A 20,862-nucleotide genomic window follows, 5' to 3' on the forward strand; every position below is an offset into this window, starting at 1 on the left:
TCCTTATCCTATTTATTTTCCACCTCCTTGCTCCCATTATTCTGCTCTTCCTTTTCTTTTGAGTCATCCTCAATATCCACCTGCTTTGCCTGGTGTTTGGCAATCCTTTTTGTAACCTGGTCTCTTACCCCTTTTTGCTCCTTCCAATCCAAAGGTGCTTTATCCTTCGACCTAGTCACTGCTAGAACTTCAACATGATCCTCCTGCACACATTGGTTGCAGTCACAAGCCCATTGATGTTCCTCTTCATTCCCTTGCTGCTCCTGTTCTTGGTCAGTATCTTGCATCTGCTTATCCTGAGAAAACACATCAAACAAGATTACATTTGCCTGAGCTGCTGGCTGATTTTGCTGCTGCTGCTGTTGCTGATTTTCAAGTTGATTGGGCTGATTATATCTCACAATGGGCATTCCCCTTTCTTCCCTATGCTTCACCCATAAAGCACAATTGGGACCTACCCAGTGATCTGGTGCACCACAGTACACACAGGGTCTCCTATTATTATTGTTCTCCTACTCTCTCCAAGGAGGTCTAGGAGGTCTTGTCCTCTGAAATGGTGGTCTTCCCCTAAATGGTACTGCTTGATTTGCTCCAATTTCTAGTCTTCCTCTTCCTATGTTAGGTGCTGTCTGCCCTCTATTCTTTGGATTATACCAACAGCTAGTAGTACTATGTCCATCCCTTTCACAAATGTGACAATACACTTTTTCTTTAGGTGCTACAACAGAATAACCAAACTTTTTAAGTTTGCCTACCAAATCTTGCTCAATACTCTGCTTTTGCTTGACTTTCTTCTTCTTACTGCTCTGTTTCTTCTTTCTTTTTTCTGTTTCCTCATCACTGTCTGATGGTGAGTCTGAATCTGAGTTCCCACTGGAATCTGTGTCTTCAGATGCTTCTTCTGAATCTGAGTCACTGTCTTCTTTTCCTTTTGCTTTGGTCATGCCAAGTCTCTTCTCCACCCTTGCAGCAGCAGTAACAAGGTCATCCAGACCTCCAGCTATATCAATGCTAGCTACTGCTCCCTTTAAGCTGCTTCTCAATCCTTTCAAAAAATAACCTGCTAACATTTCATTAGTGGGTCTTTCATTCCCCTGCAATCTTTCTACTAAAATTCTGAACTTCTGTGCATAGTCTTCAACCAGCATCTTATTTTGCTTAATGTCTCTGAGTTTTCTCAGGACATCAGTCGGAGTCTTCTCCTTTCTAAATCTCTGCAGAAATGCCTGCTTCAAAGCATTATAAGTAGCAAAATGTGCAATGCCATATTGGCTGAACCAACTCATGGCCTTTCCTTCCAATGTGGCAGCAAACTGTTCCATCTTTACTCCATCAGCATACATCACCTGATAGCCACTTGCCTGCCACTTAGTTTCAAACTGTGCCACATGACAGTCAGCATCTTCCTTACTCCCTGCTCTAAACTTGGCTGCCTTGACCTTTGGGTTGGGTGGTGGTTGAGCCATTGGAATGGGTTGTGGTGGTCTCCTAGGTCTTTGCCTGGTAGCCCCCTGAAGTGGGTCAAACTCGATCCTTCTCCTGGTGGTTCTTCTTGCCAGGAATAAAGCTCCAATAAATTGCCTCACTCTCTCTTCTCCTGCTGCTCCTGATCCTACCCCTCCTTGGTCTACAGGTTGCTGCCCCTGAGCATCGGGTGATTGCTGATTGTCATGATCATAGTTAAATGGATCAATGTTTCCAGCCTGTGCTTGAGCCCTTGTGTAGTACACTCTTCCTACTCTCCTGTCTCCCTCTGACATGCATCATTACTTGAAAATAAACATTAACCCAGCGGATCGCCAAATGTGTTGTGGGTTAGGTCAACACATGAACATCATACACAGCAAGAATAACCATCTACTCCACCATACTTCATTAACAACAATTCAGACACAGTAAACATGACTACTCAAAAATATCAGAGTAAGTAGAGAATACACTGAATAGTTGCTGCACTGCACCATCATCATCACATTCATATCAAAGAACAGATACCTCGTGCGCAGATACATTCCCCACTTATATAGATAAATCCGACTTAACTACCCAGTCACAAGACATTCAGCAGACTGCAACTGAAAGACAGTTACATCCGACTTAGCAAAATACAGCTCAGTAAATATCCGATAAGTCAAAATCCGACTTAGCTATTCAGAGTCAGTTTCTAACATGTGCCTCTCAACAATCTAACCTAATCTTTAACGTCTTTTGGGATAGTTTCCTACGACGTTAAAACTCTCTTCTTCTTGTGTGTGTGTGTGTGTGTGTGTGTGTGTGTGTGTGTGTGTGTGTGTGTGGGGGTAAACCTAAATAAACCTAAGTCTAATCTAATATAACATAAATCTAAATCTAACGTAAATTATGTTATATTAAAAACAAAGAACTAAACTAACAGGGATTATAAGAACCTTAAAACTGATTTAACACATAATTTTTCACATAACTCGGCAAGAGTTGGCATTCTCATCACTAAAGATGTGAGAGTTAACTTCCGGCGGAGCCCACCATGAGTGAAGGCAGCAATACCCTATATTCCATTGAGGGCTTTCTTCACCCACTTCATGCAGGCATCGCAGTCTATGGAGACCTAAATCTAATCTAATATAACATAAATCTAAATCTAGCGTAAATAAACGTAAATCTAATTAAAAATAAACCTAAATCTAATCTAATTTAACTTAAATAAACCTAAATCTAATTTAACGTAAGTCTACATCTAACCTAATCTTTAACGTCTTTTAGGATAGTTTCCTACGACGTTATAACTCTCTTCTTCTTGTGTGTGTGCGCGTGTGTGGATGTGTGTGCCAATAAAAAGAGATAAATGGTATAACCTTTCTATCACCCATGCCAAGTATGACAGATTGGTTATGCCATTTCCCTCTTGAATAATAGGTCTTGAGTTCAACTCCTCGTCAGCTAGATCTTTAGGTCTTTTAATTTTAATTAGTTTCCTACGACGTTAAATTAGTTTCTCTCTCTTTCTCTCTCAATGTGTGTGCGTTTTTTTGGATCGTATGCATGTTTTCTCTCTCTTTTCCTCTCTCAATGTGTGTGTTTTTTGTTTATGCATGTTCTCTCTCTCTTTTCCTCTCTCAATGCGTGCATTTTTTGTTTATGCATGCTCTCTCTCTCTTTTCCTCTCTCAATGTGTGTGTGCATTCTTTGTTTATGTATGTGTGTGTGCGTTTTTGTTTATGTTTGTACTCTCTCTCTCTCTCTCAAAAACACTATGTGTGTGTGTGTATGTGTGTGTGTGTGAGAGAGAGAGAGGGAGAGAGAAAGAGGGGAAGGGAACATGAGAGTGAGGAGAGGGAAGGAGCATACCTGGCTCTCCTTCCTCTCCTCGTGTTTGTGTGTGTGTGTGTTTGTGTGTGTGTGTGTGTGTGTGTGTGGAGAAGAAAAAGAGAGAGAGAGAGAGAGAGAGAGAGAGAGAGAGAGAGAGAGAGGGAGAGCGTTACCTACTCCTTGCTTGAGGGCGCCGAAAAACTCAGATCTCAGATCTGAGTTTTTGGGCGTGCTCTGTTATTTTTTTAGCCCAGTCAGCGTCGCTATGAGCGTGGCTATGAGCTTTGGAAATTTGCGACGCTCATAGCGACGCCGGGATTTTTTTTTTGAGCGTCCCTGTGTGAGCGTCGCTAATATGAATAGCCTCTTGTAGTGGGTGAAAGTGCCTCTACCAACAACTGAGTGGAACAACACTGTGGACTGGCCAGTTCCTGAGGGAACAATGGTGGAGGCAATGCAAAGTTAGCTCTACAAGGATATACAGAGGTCTCTGCGTAGCTCTATTCCCACCAAACTGGTTAGAATTGCAAAATTTTGTCCTGCTGCACTGTTCATAGAGTTGTTTCATAATTACAATATACGTGTTATGAAAACTATGTTCATGTGCAAGTCATTTCAGCAGTCATCTTGTGACAAACTTCTTGATAGAGGATGGTATGTAAAGGAAGAGATTGGCATACGGAGTGAGGTCGCGCTTGATACTCTAGTTGTCAAGTACATGATTGCAAGCCAATCACTGTTAGTCTCCTTTTGTTATATGCGATCACAAATGCTCAGAGGTAAGTACATTCCTATGGACCAGGTTTTTGCAAGTTTGGAAGATAATCCTGCTGTGGATGTGGAAGTGTTTGATAAAGAGCATGGCCTAATGTTGGTGGTTACAATAAGGGAGCTATGCAGTCTTCTGCAGTTGCGGCACGACATAATTGAAGAGTCAATGGACAGGGACCTTTCAGATTTTTCCTTTTTCCTAGCTGGCCATAAGCTGATGCGGCTTAGGGAGAAAGATATTTTGTGCAAATAGTTGGATGGTCAGGCTGAAATAGAGATTCTTGTGAACCCAAGTGTATACGAGTGACTTTCAATACATGAAGTTTTTTTTAGCTCATTTGTCAATTATGGTATGTGAATATAAGTGTTCTTGAAATACATTTCTTTAGCCATTGCCACATCTCTCTCTCTCTCTCTCTCTCTCTCTCTCTCTCTCAATGTAAGGCAACACAAAGACATGATAGAAGAGTCATCTTAATTCATTAGAAAGTACAAACTTGTCCGTGAACAATGGACTGAGATACAATTTCTGTAAGTATGGAATCAAAATGTCTTCAAGGTAAAAATCAAAGGTATGCCCTTCAAAAGAGGGTGGTGAGATAGTTGTTCCTGGTGGATTAGGTAGGTGCATCAACACCAATCCATTGATGTCCAAGATAATCAACCTCTACAAAAGTTGACAAGTACATATAAGTAGTTAGAAGCTGAACATATTTTTTCATACTTGAATAGACATTACCGGAACAACCGTATCTACAGGTAGCAAGGGTCCATATTGGGTCTCTATAGTGTTGTTGTCGTTGTTACTATCCTTTGCTTTTGCTTCGTTGTCGTAGTCATTGTTCTCATCTTCATCAAGGGTCTCCCCCATGGATCTTTGTGCCTCATCGGTTTGCTTGTCTTTCATGGTTTTCTCCAAGGTCTTTTCCTCACCCTCCATTGGCCGGCTTGCCTCATCCATATCCTTTTGGGGCTCCTCCATTGGCTGGATTGCCTCATCCATAGGCCTGCTTTCCTCATCCATGCTTGCTTGCTTTTGGGGCTCCTCCTGAGACTGGCTTGCCTCATCCAGGGTTTCCTCCATGGGCTTTTTTGGCTCCTCCACTGGACTACTTGCCTCTTTCATTGTCTCCTCCATAAGACCCTCTGCTTGTACACTAGCACCTTGCATATCCTCGTTTGGCCTTTCTGCATCCTCAGGCCTTTCATCTTTGGCTGGTATGACCCTCTCGGCCCGTTGTGGTTCCACTGTGTCTGATGTAGGGGCTTGTGGTGGTGGCTCGTCACGTATTGTCATATTGATTGTGCGATCGTCCAAGCAGCTATCTTCAACTTCTCTGGGGTTCGACATAGTGAGCAGGTGTTGTATTAGACTTGCCCGATATCTTTGCAAATAATCATATGTGTAGTTCTCCACAGCACTTTACAAAATTGAAAGAACACATAGTGAGAAGTCTTGTATAAAGAAAACCAAATGACTGAATGCATTGCTAAATGGTTACCTTAGTCATGAAAGATTGTAATGCAAAGTAGCTTTGCAAGACATATTCTGCATGGAGAAGACATCTCCAGCCGCAAGAAGTTGCATCGGTTTGATTTGGTACAGGCACATCTTTGATTGGGCCCTTGTATAGTTCGTACCTTCCACAAAGCTTGCCATAAGAAGCAATAATCTCTTTACACAACTTCATAAAGGAGTATCAGGATGTTAGCTTGAGGCTTTCAAATTTACATGGATATCCATAAGAAATTCTTTCTGATACATAACACTTACAACCTAATTTTAGGGTGGGTTCCTTTTATTGAATTGAACACCCACACTGCTGGCTGGTCAACATCAAGGCATATGAGACTCTAGTGATGGTTGTTCTCATAAGGAAAGATGATGATGGTTACTCCAACATAGCACAGTGGAGAAACCAACTTTTGAATGTGCCAGATGGATTGTTCTTCTGTCTAATAATCATAGACATTTGTGGATCAAGAAGAAACACCTCCGTGTGGGTGTGCAGTGGAAGTTGGCTTTTGATCCAACTGCAAGGAGTGTACCTGATTTAGTACACCTATCATTTGAGTTTTCAAAGTAAGAAAAATATTAAAACTTACTTAAGACAAAGGTATCTCCTTAAGTTCTGCTTCCCTTATGTCTTCTGTTTGGCGAGCAACCGTCTCTGCCCTTGCCCTTGTATTAACATCATGTGTGACATCTACAACTGTGACTTGTGGAAATAGTGCAAGGGGGTATAGAAAAAATTCCCTCATTTTCTTATCCCTGCAGTCATTGGGTACCGGAAGTTTTTCATACCTCCACCTTACCCTTTTGAGTGTCTCGCTATCTTTGTCCATTACAGTCACCTTGTGGGCATGGGCTGCTACAATGGTCATGTCACTGAAGTATTCAAGCAGGAAGTCCTCTGCTGCTTCCTGTAGAGCCATCAGTGCAACCACTTTCCACCTTTTAGTGCCCCAAGTCGCTTCCTCACAAATGGACCTCACCATCCTCTGGAACGGTAGCTTTGATATGCACAAATCAACACATTTCTGCGCCTTCCTGATTTCTCTAAAAAGTCCCATGTAGCTCTGTAACTTCTTCATCCTTGGACCTTTCAAAATCTTACTTGGTTTTCCAGGTCTCTTCTTTGGGGTTGCAGATCTGCTACTTGCCTTAGCTGCTAACCCTGGTCCCTTGCCCCCCTTTCTTGCAGTGGACTTTGTTCTAAACATCCCACTATATATAAATAGAAGAGTCTCTCTCTCTCTCTCTCTCTCTCTCTCTCTCTCTCTCTCTCTCTCTCTCTCTCTCTCTCTCAAACACTTTGTCTCTCAAACACTCTCTCTCTCTCTCTCTCTCTCTCTCTCTCTCTCTCTCTCACAAACACTTTGTCTCTCAAACACATTCTCTCTCTCTCTCTCTCTCTCTCTCTCTCTCTCTCTCTCAAACACTCTGTCTCTCACACACACCCTCTCTCTCTCTCTCTCTCTCTCTCTCTCTCTCTCTCTCTCTCTCTCTCTCTCTCTCTCTCTCTCTCCACCTTTCCTTTTCACTAACTGCGCGTGGAGGCGTATTTTATCGTCATAAAATTATTTCACGCGCGCCGTTAGTGATGATGAGATAAGTTTTGGTGGTCCTTATCTCATCATCACTAACGGCGCGCGTGAAAACATTTTATGACGATAAAATACGCCTCCGCGCGCTGTTAGTGAAAAGGAAAGGTGGAGAGAGAGAGAGAGAGAGAGAGAGAGAGAGAGAGAGAGAGAGAGAGAGAGAGAGAGAGAGAGAGAGAGAACTCTCTCTCTCTCTCTCTCCTTCCCCCTTGTCTCCACCTATTTCTCCCTCTCTCTATAATGCACACACACACAAACTCTCTCTCTCTCTCTCTCTCTCTCTCTCTCTCCTTCCCCCCTGTCTCCACCTATTTCTCCCTCTCTCTATAACGCGCACACACACACAAACTCTCTCTCTCTCTCTCTCTCTCTATCTCTCTCTCTCTCTCCAAAGCAAAACAAAACACACACACACACACACACACACACACACACACACACAAACACTCTCCCTCTCTCTCACTCATTCTCTTTGCCTCTCCACAGTACTAAAGGTGCACGTTGGTGCAACCAAATGCTGTCGACGATAGAAATGGACACAAGCGGGGCTATGTGGTCGAGCAGATGCGGGCCCAGGTGATAATACATCTGTGAAGTGCCACTGTGGTTAGGTGGATCGAGAAATGTATGCACATGATGGATTTTTTAGCCAAGGGTGTGCTGCCAGGTGCTAAATTGGACGGTGGCCTCATGTGTTCGAAGTGATGGTTGGGTGGATCGAGAAATGTATGCACATGATGGATTTTTTAGCCAAGGGTGTGCTGCCAGGTGCTAAATTGGACGGTGGCCTCATGTGTTCGAAGTGATGGTTTTATGTGCTCAAATGTGATGCTTGATGTGCTCTAGAAGCTGGTCCAGATGGCTCGTCAAACAGAGCCCCGGTGTGCAAGATATTGCGGTTTAAAGCTAGAGTGTGTAGCAGATCCCCGACGGACAGGGCAACTGGGGACAAGTGGCCCATACTGATGTCAGTGGATACATATGTAAAGCTCGAGTTACGGAGCATGCATGTCTTCTCGGATTGCGAATCGGAGCTATGGATAGAAAGTTATGGCTGTTTGAAGATTTTTCGGAGGCCGGGTCTGAGCCCACTTGGCCGCATTGGAGGATGTGCCGTCTTGTATATTTTGGGCCTCGCCAAGGTTCTCGGTAATAGTGTGCGCTATGTGGAGTGAGCACGAGTCGACTGCACATCAATCGAATACTCGGTCAGTCAAATACAACGAGATGAAGTTGGGAGCCGTGGGTAGTGAAAGGCCACATATGTTTTTTTCCGTTTTGGGTAATGCCTCGGATTGCGAGCCTGGAAGAGTCGAGAAGCGATGGTGATTGTGTTGAAGCAAGTCGGCGATACAAACTTCCATCTGGGCTTTGCGGCTTGGCCATAGGATATTGCGACAGGAGTACAACTCAATTTTTTTACCACTTGCAGCTTGGTGTTCGAGGGGGTGAACTGACCTAAAGCGGAAAAGTTTTCAAGGTTTGGGGTTGGCCGGGGCGGCTTGGCAAGAGAGGGGTTCAGAAAGCTCGAGCACACGGAGCACCGTCAGCATGCAAAAGGGAGGTTTAAAAATTGAGGTCCTTGGATATAAGGTAAAAAGTGGAAAGTTAACCTCAAGGCTTAAAGGGAAAAAGAAGGGTGAGTAAAGACTAAAATTAAAAAGAAGGGAAGCTCCCAGGCGCCACTGCCAGAAAAGAATTTTTTTGCTTTCTTTGGCTTGAAAAAGCTGAAAGGAAAAGGAGAGAGAGGGATCAGCCGTTTTCGAAGAAAGAGGGAGGGCTTTTTCTTTTGGCAAGGAAGGGGAAGAGGAAAAAAAAAAAAAAGAACAGAGGAGAGAACTTTCTCGATGGGACTTTTTGGATCTTGGGTTGCTCGCTCGTTTGGAGTCACAGGGAGCTCACGAAGAGCACAAGCCATGGAGTCCTTGAAGCCGAGCTTGAGCGGGGCTCGTCCTTGTGTACTTTCTGATGCGCGCCGGTTGCGGCGGTGATCGTGTATTTGTAAAGAAGAGTTTACCCCATTGCATTGAGTCTCTTGCATAGTCTCGTCCCCCCCCTTTTCCCCCTTCTCTTTTGCTGTCGTGTGTGTGCGTGCGGGCATGTCGGCAAGTGTGCGCCGCCTCGACGAAGTGTTGCACACACAGAGAGAGAGAGAGAGAGAGAGAGAGAGAGAGAGAGAGAGAGAGAGAGAGAGAGAGAGAGAGAGTGCATGTGGCATTTTGAGCGTGTGGGAGAGCGTAAAAGCTACTGCATTGAGGTATGCGGGTTGTGTGAGTTAGGGTGTGTCTATGTGAGTGCGTGTGCGCACGTGGCTGGTGAAAAGAGCTAGTCAAAGGTGCTCGCAAAGTGGATTGGGGTGCAGTGTGTGCCCTGGGCTATAGGAGGCATTCCGTGCTGGCGTGCTGGGCGTGCTCCCCATTCCCCCTCTCCATCTTCTGGTGCCCCCACTGAGGAGGGCACTGATAGCTCCTCGGTGATGTGATTGGAAGCAAGGATGTGGCAAAGCAGTGGCCCGATCTTCAGTGGAAGTGAGGATGCGGACGACTGGCTAGCAGATTTCGAGTTGTTCCTGTTGTCATTGCAGATGACAGGTGATGATGACAAGGTGCGTATGGTGCCCTTGGTACTGCGAGGAAAAGCGAAGGCTTGGTTTGATGGTCTGCAGGCAGCAGACAAACAGATTTGGACAGGTTTTAAAGAGCGGTTTCTGCTGCAGTTTCGCAAGGTCGTGTCGGTGAATGAAGTGGAAGCGCAGATTAAAGGCCTGCGGCAAGGTATAAGTGCCAATTTTGAGGTTTTTGTGGCTGAGTTTGAAGCTTGCTGGAGGCAGTTGGTGGTTGTTACGCATGTGGTTAATGGTGACTGCTTCAAGATGGAAAAGTTTCTTGCGTGTCTGCATCTTGTGGTTCGTGAGAAGGTTGATGATGAAGAGCCGCGAAGTTATGGTGAAGCGGTCCAAGTGGCCAAGGTCAAGAGCAAGAAAATGAAAAGAAAGATGGAGCTCGGCTTGCTTAAGCCGGCAGAGTATGCGCCTATTGTAGCAGCAGGGTGTTCTTTGGGCCCGCCGAGGATGGTGCCAATGATGCGAAGTATGCAGCCTGTTGAGGTGAGGCCAATGGTGAATTTTGCTTGTTCGGAGGTGCCTGTTTGCAGGATGCTAGTGCCAATGGTTGATGTGCTTGCCAACGAGGGTAAGCCATGTGTTCAAGAGAGTCTGTGTGCAGCAAAGATGGCAGATGCCAAGTGCCAAGTGAAGCTTGAAGACGCAATAGAGCCTGTTCTTGCGGAGTCTTTGCTCGAGAAGATGGCAGGTTATGACCAGGTTGTAGGTACCAAGAGCTTGGATTTGGAAGATGAGAGTGTGCAGAGCCAAGTTGGTAGTAGCCAAGATTTTTTGGAGCTGCTAAAGGATGTGAATACAGGTGCCGAGTCGGCCTATGGCAGTGATGGTGATGGGAGTTTAAGCTCGAGTTTGTGGGATACAGGTGAAGAGGACGGGTGCACGTCCTATGGCGAAGAGACGGACTCTAGTGAGCCTGAGATGGTACAGGTAGAGCTGCCTGGTTTGGTATATAAAGATGTGATGGTTGCCAATGTGGCTGAAGAGCAGGTGGAAGTGCCCAAGCTTGGGGCTGAGGATATGCATGCAAAGGTTTTTTGCGGAACCATGCTTATGGTGATGTTGGTTAAAGTGGCCGTGCAGTGTGCTTTGATAGTGAGGCAGGTACGGAGCTTGGCCAAAGAGGAAGCTGCCATGGAGGTGGAGAGTGAACAGGTTGAAAAGGATGGTCTGCAAGAGGCATTGATGGAGCCATGTGGCTCCATCAATGATGGTCTGCAAGAGGCATTGATGGATCCATGTGGCTCTCTTGGCTCAGATGAGCATGAGGATACGGTGTTTGAGGATGCCATAGGCATGGACTGCAATGGTATGATGCCGTTAGAGAGGCCTTTGGGTGATGAGCAGGTGCATTTGGCCATGGGTAAAGAGGAAGAGCAGGCTATGGGTGCTGTGAAGCTGTCAAGGGAGATGTGCCATTGGGTCGTGAAAGCCATGCTTATGAGTGCAGCATTGCAGTGGCCATGTTGCCAGTTACAGGAGTCCTCTACTTTACATGGTTGGGTGGAAGGGTCAGGTTTGTCCGTCAATGTAGGTGTGTCCATCGATGCAGGTATGTCCATCGATGCAGGTATGTATGTTGGTTTGACTGTTGGGCCAAGTGATGAGCATGGTGGTACTCTTTTGGATGCTTGGATGCCAGTGACTGCGTGGAACAATGAAGAGATGTTGGGTGCATTCTATATGCACTATTGGGTTGGTGTTTGGGAGCAGTTCTACGAGGAGCTGCTGCTTGTGGATGGTGATGGCCAGTGCCAGGTGTTTGACCTAGGCGGTTGATGACAGGTAAAGTAGGGGGTTGGGCAACCCGCATGAACAAAGGAAGCAGGTAGCAGATGCCAGGTTTTGTACATATGTTATGTGATTCTGTGGTGTGCAGAGAGTTTGTTTTGGTGTGGCAGTTTTTTAGTACAATAAGCCTGTTTGTGGTTGAACATAAATGTTCAACAAGGGGGTGGGCAATGATGGTGCAACCAAATGCTGTCGACGATAGAAATGGACACAAGCGGGGCTATGTGGTCGAGCGGATCCGGGCCCAGGTGATAATACAACTGTGAAGTGCCACTGTGGTTAGGTGGATCGAGAAATGTATGCACATGATGGATTTTTTAGCCAAGGGTGTGCTGCCAGGCGCTAAATTGGACGGTGGCCTCATGTGTCCTTAGTGATGGTTTTGTGTGCCAAAATGTGATGCTTGACGTGCTCTAGAAGCTGGTCCAGACGGCTCATCAAACGGAGCCCCGGTGTGGAAGATATTGCAGTTTAAAGCTGGAGTGTGTAGCGGATTCCCGACGGACAGGGCAACTGGGGACAGGTGGCCCGGACTGATGTCAGTGGATACATATGTAAAGCTCGAGTTACGGAGCATGCATGTCTTCTCGGATTGCGAATCGGAGCTATGGATAGAAAGTTATGGCTGTTTGAAGATTTTTCGGAGGCCGGGTCTGAGCTTACTTGGCCGCATTGGAGGATGTGCCGTCTTGTATATTTTGGGCCTCGCCAAGGTTCTCGGTAATAGTGTGCGCTATGTGGAGTGAGCACGAGTCGACTGCACATCAATCGGATACTCGGTCAGTCAAATACAGCGAGATGAAGTTGGGAGCCGTGGGCAGTGAAAGGCCACATATGTTTTTTTCCGTTTTGGGTAATGCCTCGGATTGCGAGCCTGGAAGAGTCGAGAAGCGATGGTGATTGTGTTGAAGCAAGTCGGCGATACAAACTTCCATCTGGGCTTTGCGGCTTGGCAGTAGGATATTGCGACAGGAGTACAACTCAATTTTTTTACCACTTGCAGCTTGGTGTTTGAGGGGGTGAACTGACCTAAAGCGGAAAAGTTTTCAAGGTTTGGGGTTGGCCGGGGCGGCTTGGCAAGAGAGGGGTTCAGAAAGCCCGAGAGCACCATCAGCATGCGAAAGGGAGGTTTAAAAATTGCGGTCCTTGGCTATAAGGTAAAAAGTGGAAAGTTAACCTCAAGGCTTAAAGGGAAAAAGAAGGGTGAGTAAAGACTAAAAATAAAAAGAAGGGAAGCTCCCTGGCGCCACTGCCCAAAAAAGATTTTTTTTGCTTTCTTTGGCTTGAAAAAGCTAAAAGGAAAAGGAGAGAGAGGGATCAGCCGTTTTCGAAGAAACAGAAAAGGGTTTTCTTTTAGCAAGGAAGGGGAAGAGGGAAAAAAAAAGAAAGAAGGGAGGAGAGAACTTCCTCGACGGGTCTGTTTGGATCTTGGGTTGCTCGCTCGTTTGGAGCCACAGGGGAGTTCACGAGGAGCACAAGCTATGGAGTCCTTGAAGTCGGGCTTGAGCGGGGCTCGCCCTTGTGTACTTTTTGATGCGCGCCGGTTGTGGCGGTGATCCTGTATTTGTAAAGAAGAGTTTACCCCATTGCATTGAGTCTCTTGCGTAGTCTTGTCCCCCCTTTCCCCCCTTGTCTTCTGCTTTCGTGTGTGTGCGTGTGGGCGTGTAGACAAGTGTGCGCCGCCCTGACGAAGTGTTGCAGAGAGAGAGAGAGAGTGCGTGTGGCGTTTTGAGCATGTGGGAGAGCGTAAAAGCTATTGCATTGAGGTGCGCGGGTTGTGTGAGTTAGGGTGTGTCTATGTGAGCGCGTGTGTGCACGTGGTTTGGTGAAAAGAGCGAGTCGAAGGTGCTCGCAAAGTGGATTGGGGTGCAGTGTGTGCTCTGGGCTATAGGAGGCATTCCGTGCTGGCGCGCTGGGCGTGCTCCCCATTCCCCCTCTCCAACGTAGAGACATCCAAAGAGTAGTTGGCTGTCTCCGCGCGCCTTTAGTACACACACACACACACACACACACACACACACACACACACACAGAGAGAGAGAGAGAGAGAGAGAGAGAGAGAGAGAGAGAGAGAGAGAGAGCAATGGAGCAGACGCCTCCCAAGGAGTTTTTGAAAACTCCCCCCACAAAAGGTCATCTCTTTCACTCTCTCTCTCTCTCTCTCTCTCTTTCTAACAATAGCTAGCAGTGTGTGTGTGTGTGTGTGTGTGTGTGTGTGTGTGTGGAAACAAACAAATCTATATTGTTGAACACACAAACACAGGGGCGCACACAGACACACTCTCTGTTGAACACACAGACACACACACAGACACAGGGGCGCACACACACACACACACACACACACACACTCTCTCTCTCTCTCTCTCTCTCTCTCTCTCTCTCTGTACTAAAGGTGCGCGGAGAGAACCAAGTACACTTTGGAAGTCTCTACGTGCACCTTTAGTACTGTGGAGATACTAAAGGCGCGCGTAGAGACTTCCAAAGTGTACTTGGTTGTTTCCATGCGCCTTTAGTAGAGAGAGAGAGAGAGAGAGAGAGAGAGAGAGAGAGAGAGAGAGAGAGAGAACAAAGACTTGACATTGATTATTGATGAATAGGATTAAGGTCTAGTAGGCAGAAGAGACTAAAACTGGACCCAGAGCTTGTGCCAGGATTCCAACCTTTACACGCTCAGTTGTTTAACATTTCTGCCAAAAGAACTGTTGACTTTTGTCAGGACTTTGATCAAGAAGAGTCAATCTGTGAAGATGAGTCAGAGGGGTCGGCTAGCCAAGAGGATCCCTCACCCTACAAGGTTCCCTCACCCTCCACAGTACTTGTCAAGAAAAATACAAGAAAGAGGAATATAGACTTTACAAATGATGCACATCTTCCAGCAACAAGCAGTCCTTGTGCAAGTAAAGGTAAAGCCAAAGAGGATGTGCCTTCTCTGGAAGAGCGGCCAGCTGTAAGAACTAGGGGAAACTAGACTGAAGATCCTCCTCCCAACCTCCCATTATATAGGCGGGCTCCTAGCCCCTTGCCCTAAACGGATCCCCTATCCACACTGTTTAGCCCGACCCTTGGCCGTAGTCCATGACCATCCTAGTTCTTAGGTTACAGGACCCTTGTCCTGACATTACTTCCTCCTTAAGAAGAGTTTTTGTCCTCGAAAACAAAAGTGGGAAACTTCTTCTTAAGAACACTAATGTTTTCCCAAGTGGCACCTTCTTCAGGTCGGTCTTTCCACTTGATGAAGGCTTGTTGTCTTACGTGATGTCGTGTCGTGTACGCAACTCATGATAATCCATAACACGTTTAGGTTCATGCGTTAAGGTAGGAGGTTCAATGTAATCAACCAAAACTTGTTGGTGAATGACGTTGTAGTCCCCATGTAACCGCTTTCGTAGACGTCTTACATGAAACACCGGATGAATGCGAGAATGTGATTGTAGTAATAGTTTGTAGGCACGTTCACCGACTCACTTGAGTATTTTGAAAGACCCACAATATCGGGGAGATAATTTAGGTGTCGGTCCAGTTTTCACACTTTCTGAATGTTCTGGCACACGTAAAAATACTTTCTCCCCTTCTTCGAAGATAACTTACCGATGTTGGTACAACCAGTTTTGGTCGACACAGGGAGAAACCAGCAACAGGTGCTCGAGCTCAAATCTTTTTGGGTGCTTGAAGTCAAGTTTACTACATCTCGATGATCGAGAGCTATTGCCGACCATCTCAGAGACTAGGAATCAAGGAGATCAATGCTCGAGTTTGAAGGAGGTATTCGAAGGTCGGAATTTTATGGCGTGTGCAAGGGGGCGAAGCCCGAAGATTTTTTTAAAGCTATTAATATAAAAAAGAAACGTATTGCTGTCATGCTGCAATCGACGAGCAATTACACAGGGGTGGAGCAGCGCTGCATGATGAGGAGAAGGGACACTTGGGCCATGCATGAGGAGCGGGAGATGGCAACCTCGAGGCCAACTGGTTGTCGGTCGGGAGCCCGGGAGAGCCATGCAGTTGAAAAGGAAGGCCAGGAGCCGAGAAGAAGGAAAGCCGCCTGGGGAGTGAGAGGCCGCCAAGGGGCAGGGCCATACGACTAAATTGGAGAGGTGAAGAGGGCGACAGTTTTTTGCATGGCATGATGAAGGGGGCTCACGGCAGTGTTACAAAGGGAGGGCCACCATAAAAGGGTAGCGAAGAAGGCAATGCATGCCGGGGGGAAGTTGATGATGCTGTATGCAATAAAAAGCGCGGCCAAGGATTGTCAGAGGGGGAGTTGAAACTCGGGCAAGTGGAGAGGAATAGAAAGCTGAGAGTGGAGGCCGCCGGAGGTGTCAGGTGCTGTAAGAGGGTCGGCTGGAAGTGATGACACTATAAGGAGGCCAGGTGGCGCTGCTTTTAGTACCGACGAGCTTTGAGGGAGCTGCCAAAGGTGGTGTGGCCATGCAGGGAATCTGGAAGGTTGCCAAGGATCGGTAGAGCAGGTGTAAAGTGCCACTGGAGGGATGTCCACAGTTTTGCCATACCAACTCTCGAGGACAAGATCAACAAATAAAGCAAAGTTCAGAGAGGGTATTTGATAGAGAATTTCAGAAGCTCCCATAACGTAAAACGAAGGTTTGTCTACTACAAGTGTCGAGAGGAGTTTGCCAGATCCAAGGGGTGAGAGGACCATAAGAAAGTCTCTTTACAAAAGCCAACTGCATCAAAATTATCTTGATCTCTATGTTTATGGTGTTTGAGTGGACACATATCTCTCTTGCTCTCATGTCTATACATGTCGTATATCGGAGGTATTTTTATGCAAGTGTGATGGTGCTCTCTACCTAAATGTGGTATGTGCCGCAAATCTTGAAACATCTTTTTGTATAGTGAATGTCAAAGATTCAGGCAAGGATCTATGTGTCAGACAATTTGTGGTGAGCATGAGTGCCATGGTGACAGACGAAAGTTATCATGATTTACTTTACACTTGGGTAGATACACTCTAGGTTGGTTGGGTATGGGCTCGGGTAGTGATTGTTTACAGATCGGGTATATAGGTGTGTGTTTACTAGGGGATCGGGGTGTTGTGAGATCACTGGGCTATAGAGAGGCATTCACTGAGTGTGCTATTGTTTCTTTCCATTTCCCCCTTTCCATCTTGTGGTGCCCCCACGGAGGACCCACTGATTTCTTCCTAAGAAGGTGTTCTTGAGTCAAGATGAAGCAGGAGTTTGGTCCAGTGTCCAAAGGAGATGAAGATGCTGATGATTGGCTTGCCGATTTTGAGCTGTTCATGTTGACAGTACTACGGATGCCTGCCGACGAAGCAAAGCTCCAAACTCTACCTTTGGTGCTGCAAGGTAAAGCAAAGGTTTGGTTCGATGGCTTAGAAGATGTGCACAAGCAGACATGGATCGGGTTTCGAGAGCAATTCTTACAAAGGTATCGAAAGGTGGTGTCGGCTTCGGAAGCAGGTGCGAAGATCAAAGGTTTGCAACAGGACGTAAGTGCAAATTTTGATGCTTTTGTTGATAAATTTGAAGCTTATTGGGGGGATTTGGTGGCTGCTACCCAAGCAACCAATGCGGGATATTTGAAGCTCGAAAGGTTTCTATCATGCTTGCATCCCTATGTTCGTGAGAGAGTGGATTATGAAGATCCAAGCACTTATGATGAAGCCATCAGAATTGCCAAAGCAAAGAGTCGAAAGATGAAGAAGAAGATGGAGGCAGGTTTGCTACAGTTGGCAATCACAATAGCCAGAGGACCTAAGCCCAAGAAGATTGATGAGCATCAAGAGGTAAAAGATCCTTTTTTTGTTGATATGAATGTGATCAAAGCACGTAAGGCTGATGCCAGGCTAGAAGAGCTAGACGAAGTGCCAACCAGGGCTCAACAGGTGCAGCGAGGCATATTCAGGGTGCCACCTAGTTTGATTCCTCAAGAGAGCGAGGTCGTAAAAGTTTTTCAAGAAGAGGTGCCAGTTCTAGAGCCAGAAACGAGGCTGACCGCCAAGGTGCAAGAATTGACAAGTGCAGAAGAGGAGTTTGACAGCTCTCAAAGATCTAGCAGCAGTTTGGACACAGATAGCATGTGGGAGACAGATTCCCGATCTTCCAGGTATGAGACCTATGATGTTTTTTATGTGAATGAAGTGGAGAACAATGTATGCGAGTTGCCTGTGAGCCATTTGGAAGTCGAGGAGACGCATAGTGCGGGTGTGGAGATGCCTTGTGTGAATTTTTCAGTCGAGCAGCCCTGTCAAATGTCTTGTGATGGTGACTCCCTATTGAAGGAAGAGGTATGGTTTGATTGTGTATCAGACTTAATTGAAGAGCAGGTGTTTGAGAATGACTTGCAAGAGCTAGAAGCAGAAATAGAGGTATGTCGAAGTGATTTGTATATGCAGGGGGTGGGGCAACCTTGCCTTTGTGAGCATGTCGAGGTGTGCTTTGAGGTTTCAGAGTTTGTGGATGGCCGTGGAGAATTAGCTCCGGCAAGTGACTCTATGGAAGCTGATATAGGTGCAGCCTATGAGCGTGAGGCTCCATGGTACGAGGAAGGTATCTCCAACCTTGCAGGTGATGAGGTGTTGGTAGAACATGTCGTCGTTCTAGCAGGTCATGTTCTTGAGTATGAGAAGGGGGCCTTGGTGCCATTTACAAAGGGTTGGGATATTGGTTTGCAATGGGATCAGGTTTGCTTGGCTATGCAACAAGTGGAGGCAATTGGAAGGGTATTGTTGCTTCATGGTATGCTATTGATAGCTATGCTGTTGCAGGTTACTTTACAGGTGTTTTTGTGTCAGTGGCAAGGCTTTTTTGCAGAAGAGTACACTATGGAGGATTCTCTAACAGGTGGCAGGATGGATGCTTATGGTACCAATGCTTCAAGTGTTCGAAAGTGTGCTTATGGTTGGCAGCAAGACTTATGGATGCAGGGTGACAAATCTCGATGCTGTAAAGAGCTGTTAGGATGGCCTGTCTATTGGCCTACAGGTACAAAGGAAGACTTGAAGATACATGCTTTACAGGTGGATGGCCACGACCATGGTTTTGTTTTTGATCCAAGTGGACTCTATGCCATCCTTGGAGAAGCTTCGAGCTTTCCATTTGACCCAGGAGGGTGATGCAATAGCACGTGCTTTTCGCTCTATATCTATCCTTTATATACAGCCAGCTATCGTTTTCTTATGCAGTCTATAGATCTATTTTATATCATTTTCTCTATGCAGTACTATTTTACCTAAATAATACTATGGTTGAGCATGAATGCTCAACGAGGGGGTGGGCAATGATGGTACAGCCAGTTTTGGTCGACACAGAGAGAAACCAGCAGCAGGTGCCCGATATTAAGCAGGATGATGGTATCAGACTTTGGCAGGTATCAAATGCATTTTTGAGCAGGTTTCGCAGTGATATGTATGTCGGATGAGGTACTTAACAGGCCAAGGGTGTCTTCAAGCTTTGTTAAATGGAACTTAAGGATGATATAGTTTGATGGGTTTTCCCATTAGATCGTGCTGTCATGTGTGAAGAATGGTTGCTCAAGTTCGGCGAGCTCAAATCCTTTTGGGTGCTTGAAGTCAAGTTTACTACATCTCGACGATCGAGAGCTATTGCCAAGGGGCCTACTATGTGACCATCTCAGAGACTAGGAATCAAGGAGATCAATGCTCGAGTTTGAAGGAGGTATTCGAAGGTCGGAATTTTATGGCGTGTGCAAGGGGGCGAAGCTCGAAGCTTTTTTTAAAGCTATTAATATAAAAAAGAAACGTATTGCTGTCATGCTGCAGTCGACGAGCAGTTACACAGGGGTGGAGCAGTGCTGTATGACGAGGAGAAGGGCCACTTGGGCCATGCATGAGGAGAGGGAGATGGCAACCTCGAGGCCAACTGGTTGTCGGTCGGGAGCCCGGGAGAGCCATGCAGTTGAAAAGGAAGGCCAGGAGCCGAGAAGAAGGAAAGCCGCCTGGGGAGTGAGAGGCCATACGACTGAATTGGAGAGGTGAAGAGGGCGACAGTTTTTTGCATGGCATGAAGAAGGGGGCTCACGGCAGCGTTACAAAGGGAGGGCCACCATAAAAGGGTAGCGAAGAAGGCAATGCATGCCGGGGGGAAGTTGATGATGCTGTATGCAATAAAAAGCGCGGCCAAGGATTGTCAGAGGGGGAGTTGAAACTCGGGCAAGTGGAGAGGAATAGAAAGCTGAGAGTGGAGGCCGCCGGAGGTGTCAAGTGCTGTAAGAGGGTCGGCTGGAAGTGATGGCACTATAAGGAGGCCAGGTGGCGCTGCTTTTAGTACCGACGAGCTTTGAGGGAGCTGCCAAAGGTGGTGTGACCATGCAGGGAATCTGGAAGGTTGCCAAGGATCGGTAGAGCAGGTGTAAAGGGCCACTGGAGGGAGGTCCACAGTTTCGCCATACCAACTCTCGAGGACAAGATCAGCAAATAAAGCAAAGTTCAGAGAGGGTATTTGATAGAGAATGTCAGAAGCTGCCTAACGTAAAACGAAGGTTTGTCTACTGCAAGTGTCTAGAGGAGTTTGCCAGATCCAAGGGGTGAGAGGACCATAAGAAAGTCTCTTTACAAAAGCCAACTGCATCAAAATTATCTTGATCTCTATGTTTATGGTGTTTGAGTGGACACATATCTCTCTTGCTCTCATGTCTATACATGTCGTATATCGGAGGTATTTTTATGCAAGTGTGATGGTGCTCTCTACCTAAATGTGGTATGTGCCGCAAATCTTGAAACATCTTTTTGTATAGTGAATGTCAAAGATTCAGGCAAGGATCTATGTGTCGGTCAATTTGTGGTGAGCATGAGTGCCATGGTGATAGACGAAAGTTATCATGATTTACTTTACACTTGGGTAGATACACTCTGGGTTGGTTGGGTATGGGCTCGGGTAGTGATTGTTTATAGATCGGGTATATAGGTGTGTGTTTACTAGGGGATCAGGGTGATGTGAGATCACTGGGCTCTTTACTGGTGTTTCTTTCCATTTCCCTCTTTCCAACGTTTCTCATCAGCATATTTCTTGTACCGATCCTGTGCTTGCCGGACATTCTGACGAGTGAGTTTCAGCATATCCATGTGGTCTTGGAGAAAAGGCTAACCTGTTGGAGTTTTTCGGTTGCCAACCCCACCGTAACTAGTGACCTAGGTTGAAACGTGTACATGAGCATGAAAGGACTAAAACCTGTTGTGACATGCTTTAGAACTGTTGTAGGCAAACTAAAGAATAGGTAAGTATTCTTCCTAGTCTGACTGTTTTTGCTGACATATGCTCTTAGCATATCCTCTACCACCT

At 46.2% G+C, this 20,862-nt stretch overlaps 1 protein-coding gene across 1 annotated transcript; it reads left to right on the forward strand.

The window, feature by feature from the left end:
* The first annotated feature begins 15,463 nt into the window (after window positions 1–15,463).
* Window positions 15,464–20,358, forward strand: LOC147449327 (uncharacterized). The gene has a single exon (XM_086521800.1). The coding sequence runs from the start codon at window positions 16,767–16,769 to the stop codon at window positions 18,675–18,677; it is 1,911 nt and encodes a 636-aa protein (XP_086377926.1). The 5' UTR covers window positions 15,464–16,766; the 3' UTR covers window positions 18,678–20,358.
* The last annotated feature ends 504 nt before the right edge of the window (window positions 20,359–20,862 follow it).

Source organism: Adiantum capillus-veneris, chromosome 10, assembly GCF_014529385.1.
Source record: "Adiantum capillus-veneris isolate H3 chromosome 10, ASM1452938v2, whole genome shotgun sequence".
NCBI classification, from domain to species: domain Eukaryota; kingdom Viridiplantae; phylum Streptophyta; class Polypodiopsida; order Polypodiales; family Pteridaceae; genus Adiantum; species Adiantum capillus-veneris.

Bases quoted from the DNA above. Each gene is read 5' to 3' on its own strand.
- LOC147449327 (XM_086521800.1), top strand. From the start codon at position 16,767: ATGAAGCAGGAGTTTGGTCCAGTGTCCAAAGGAGATGAAGATGCTGAT.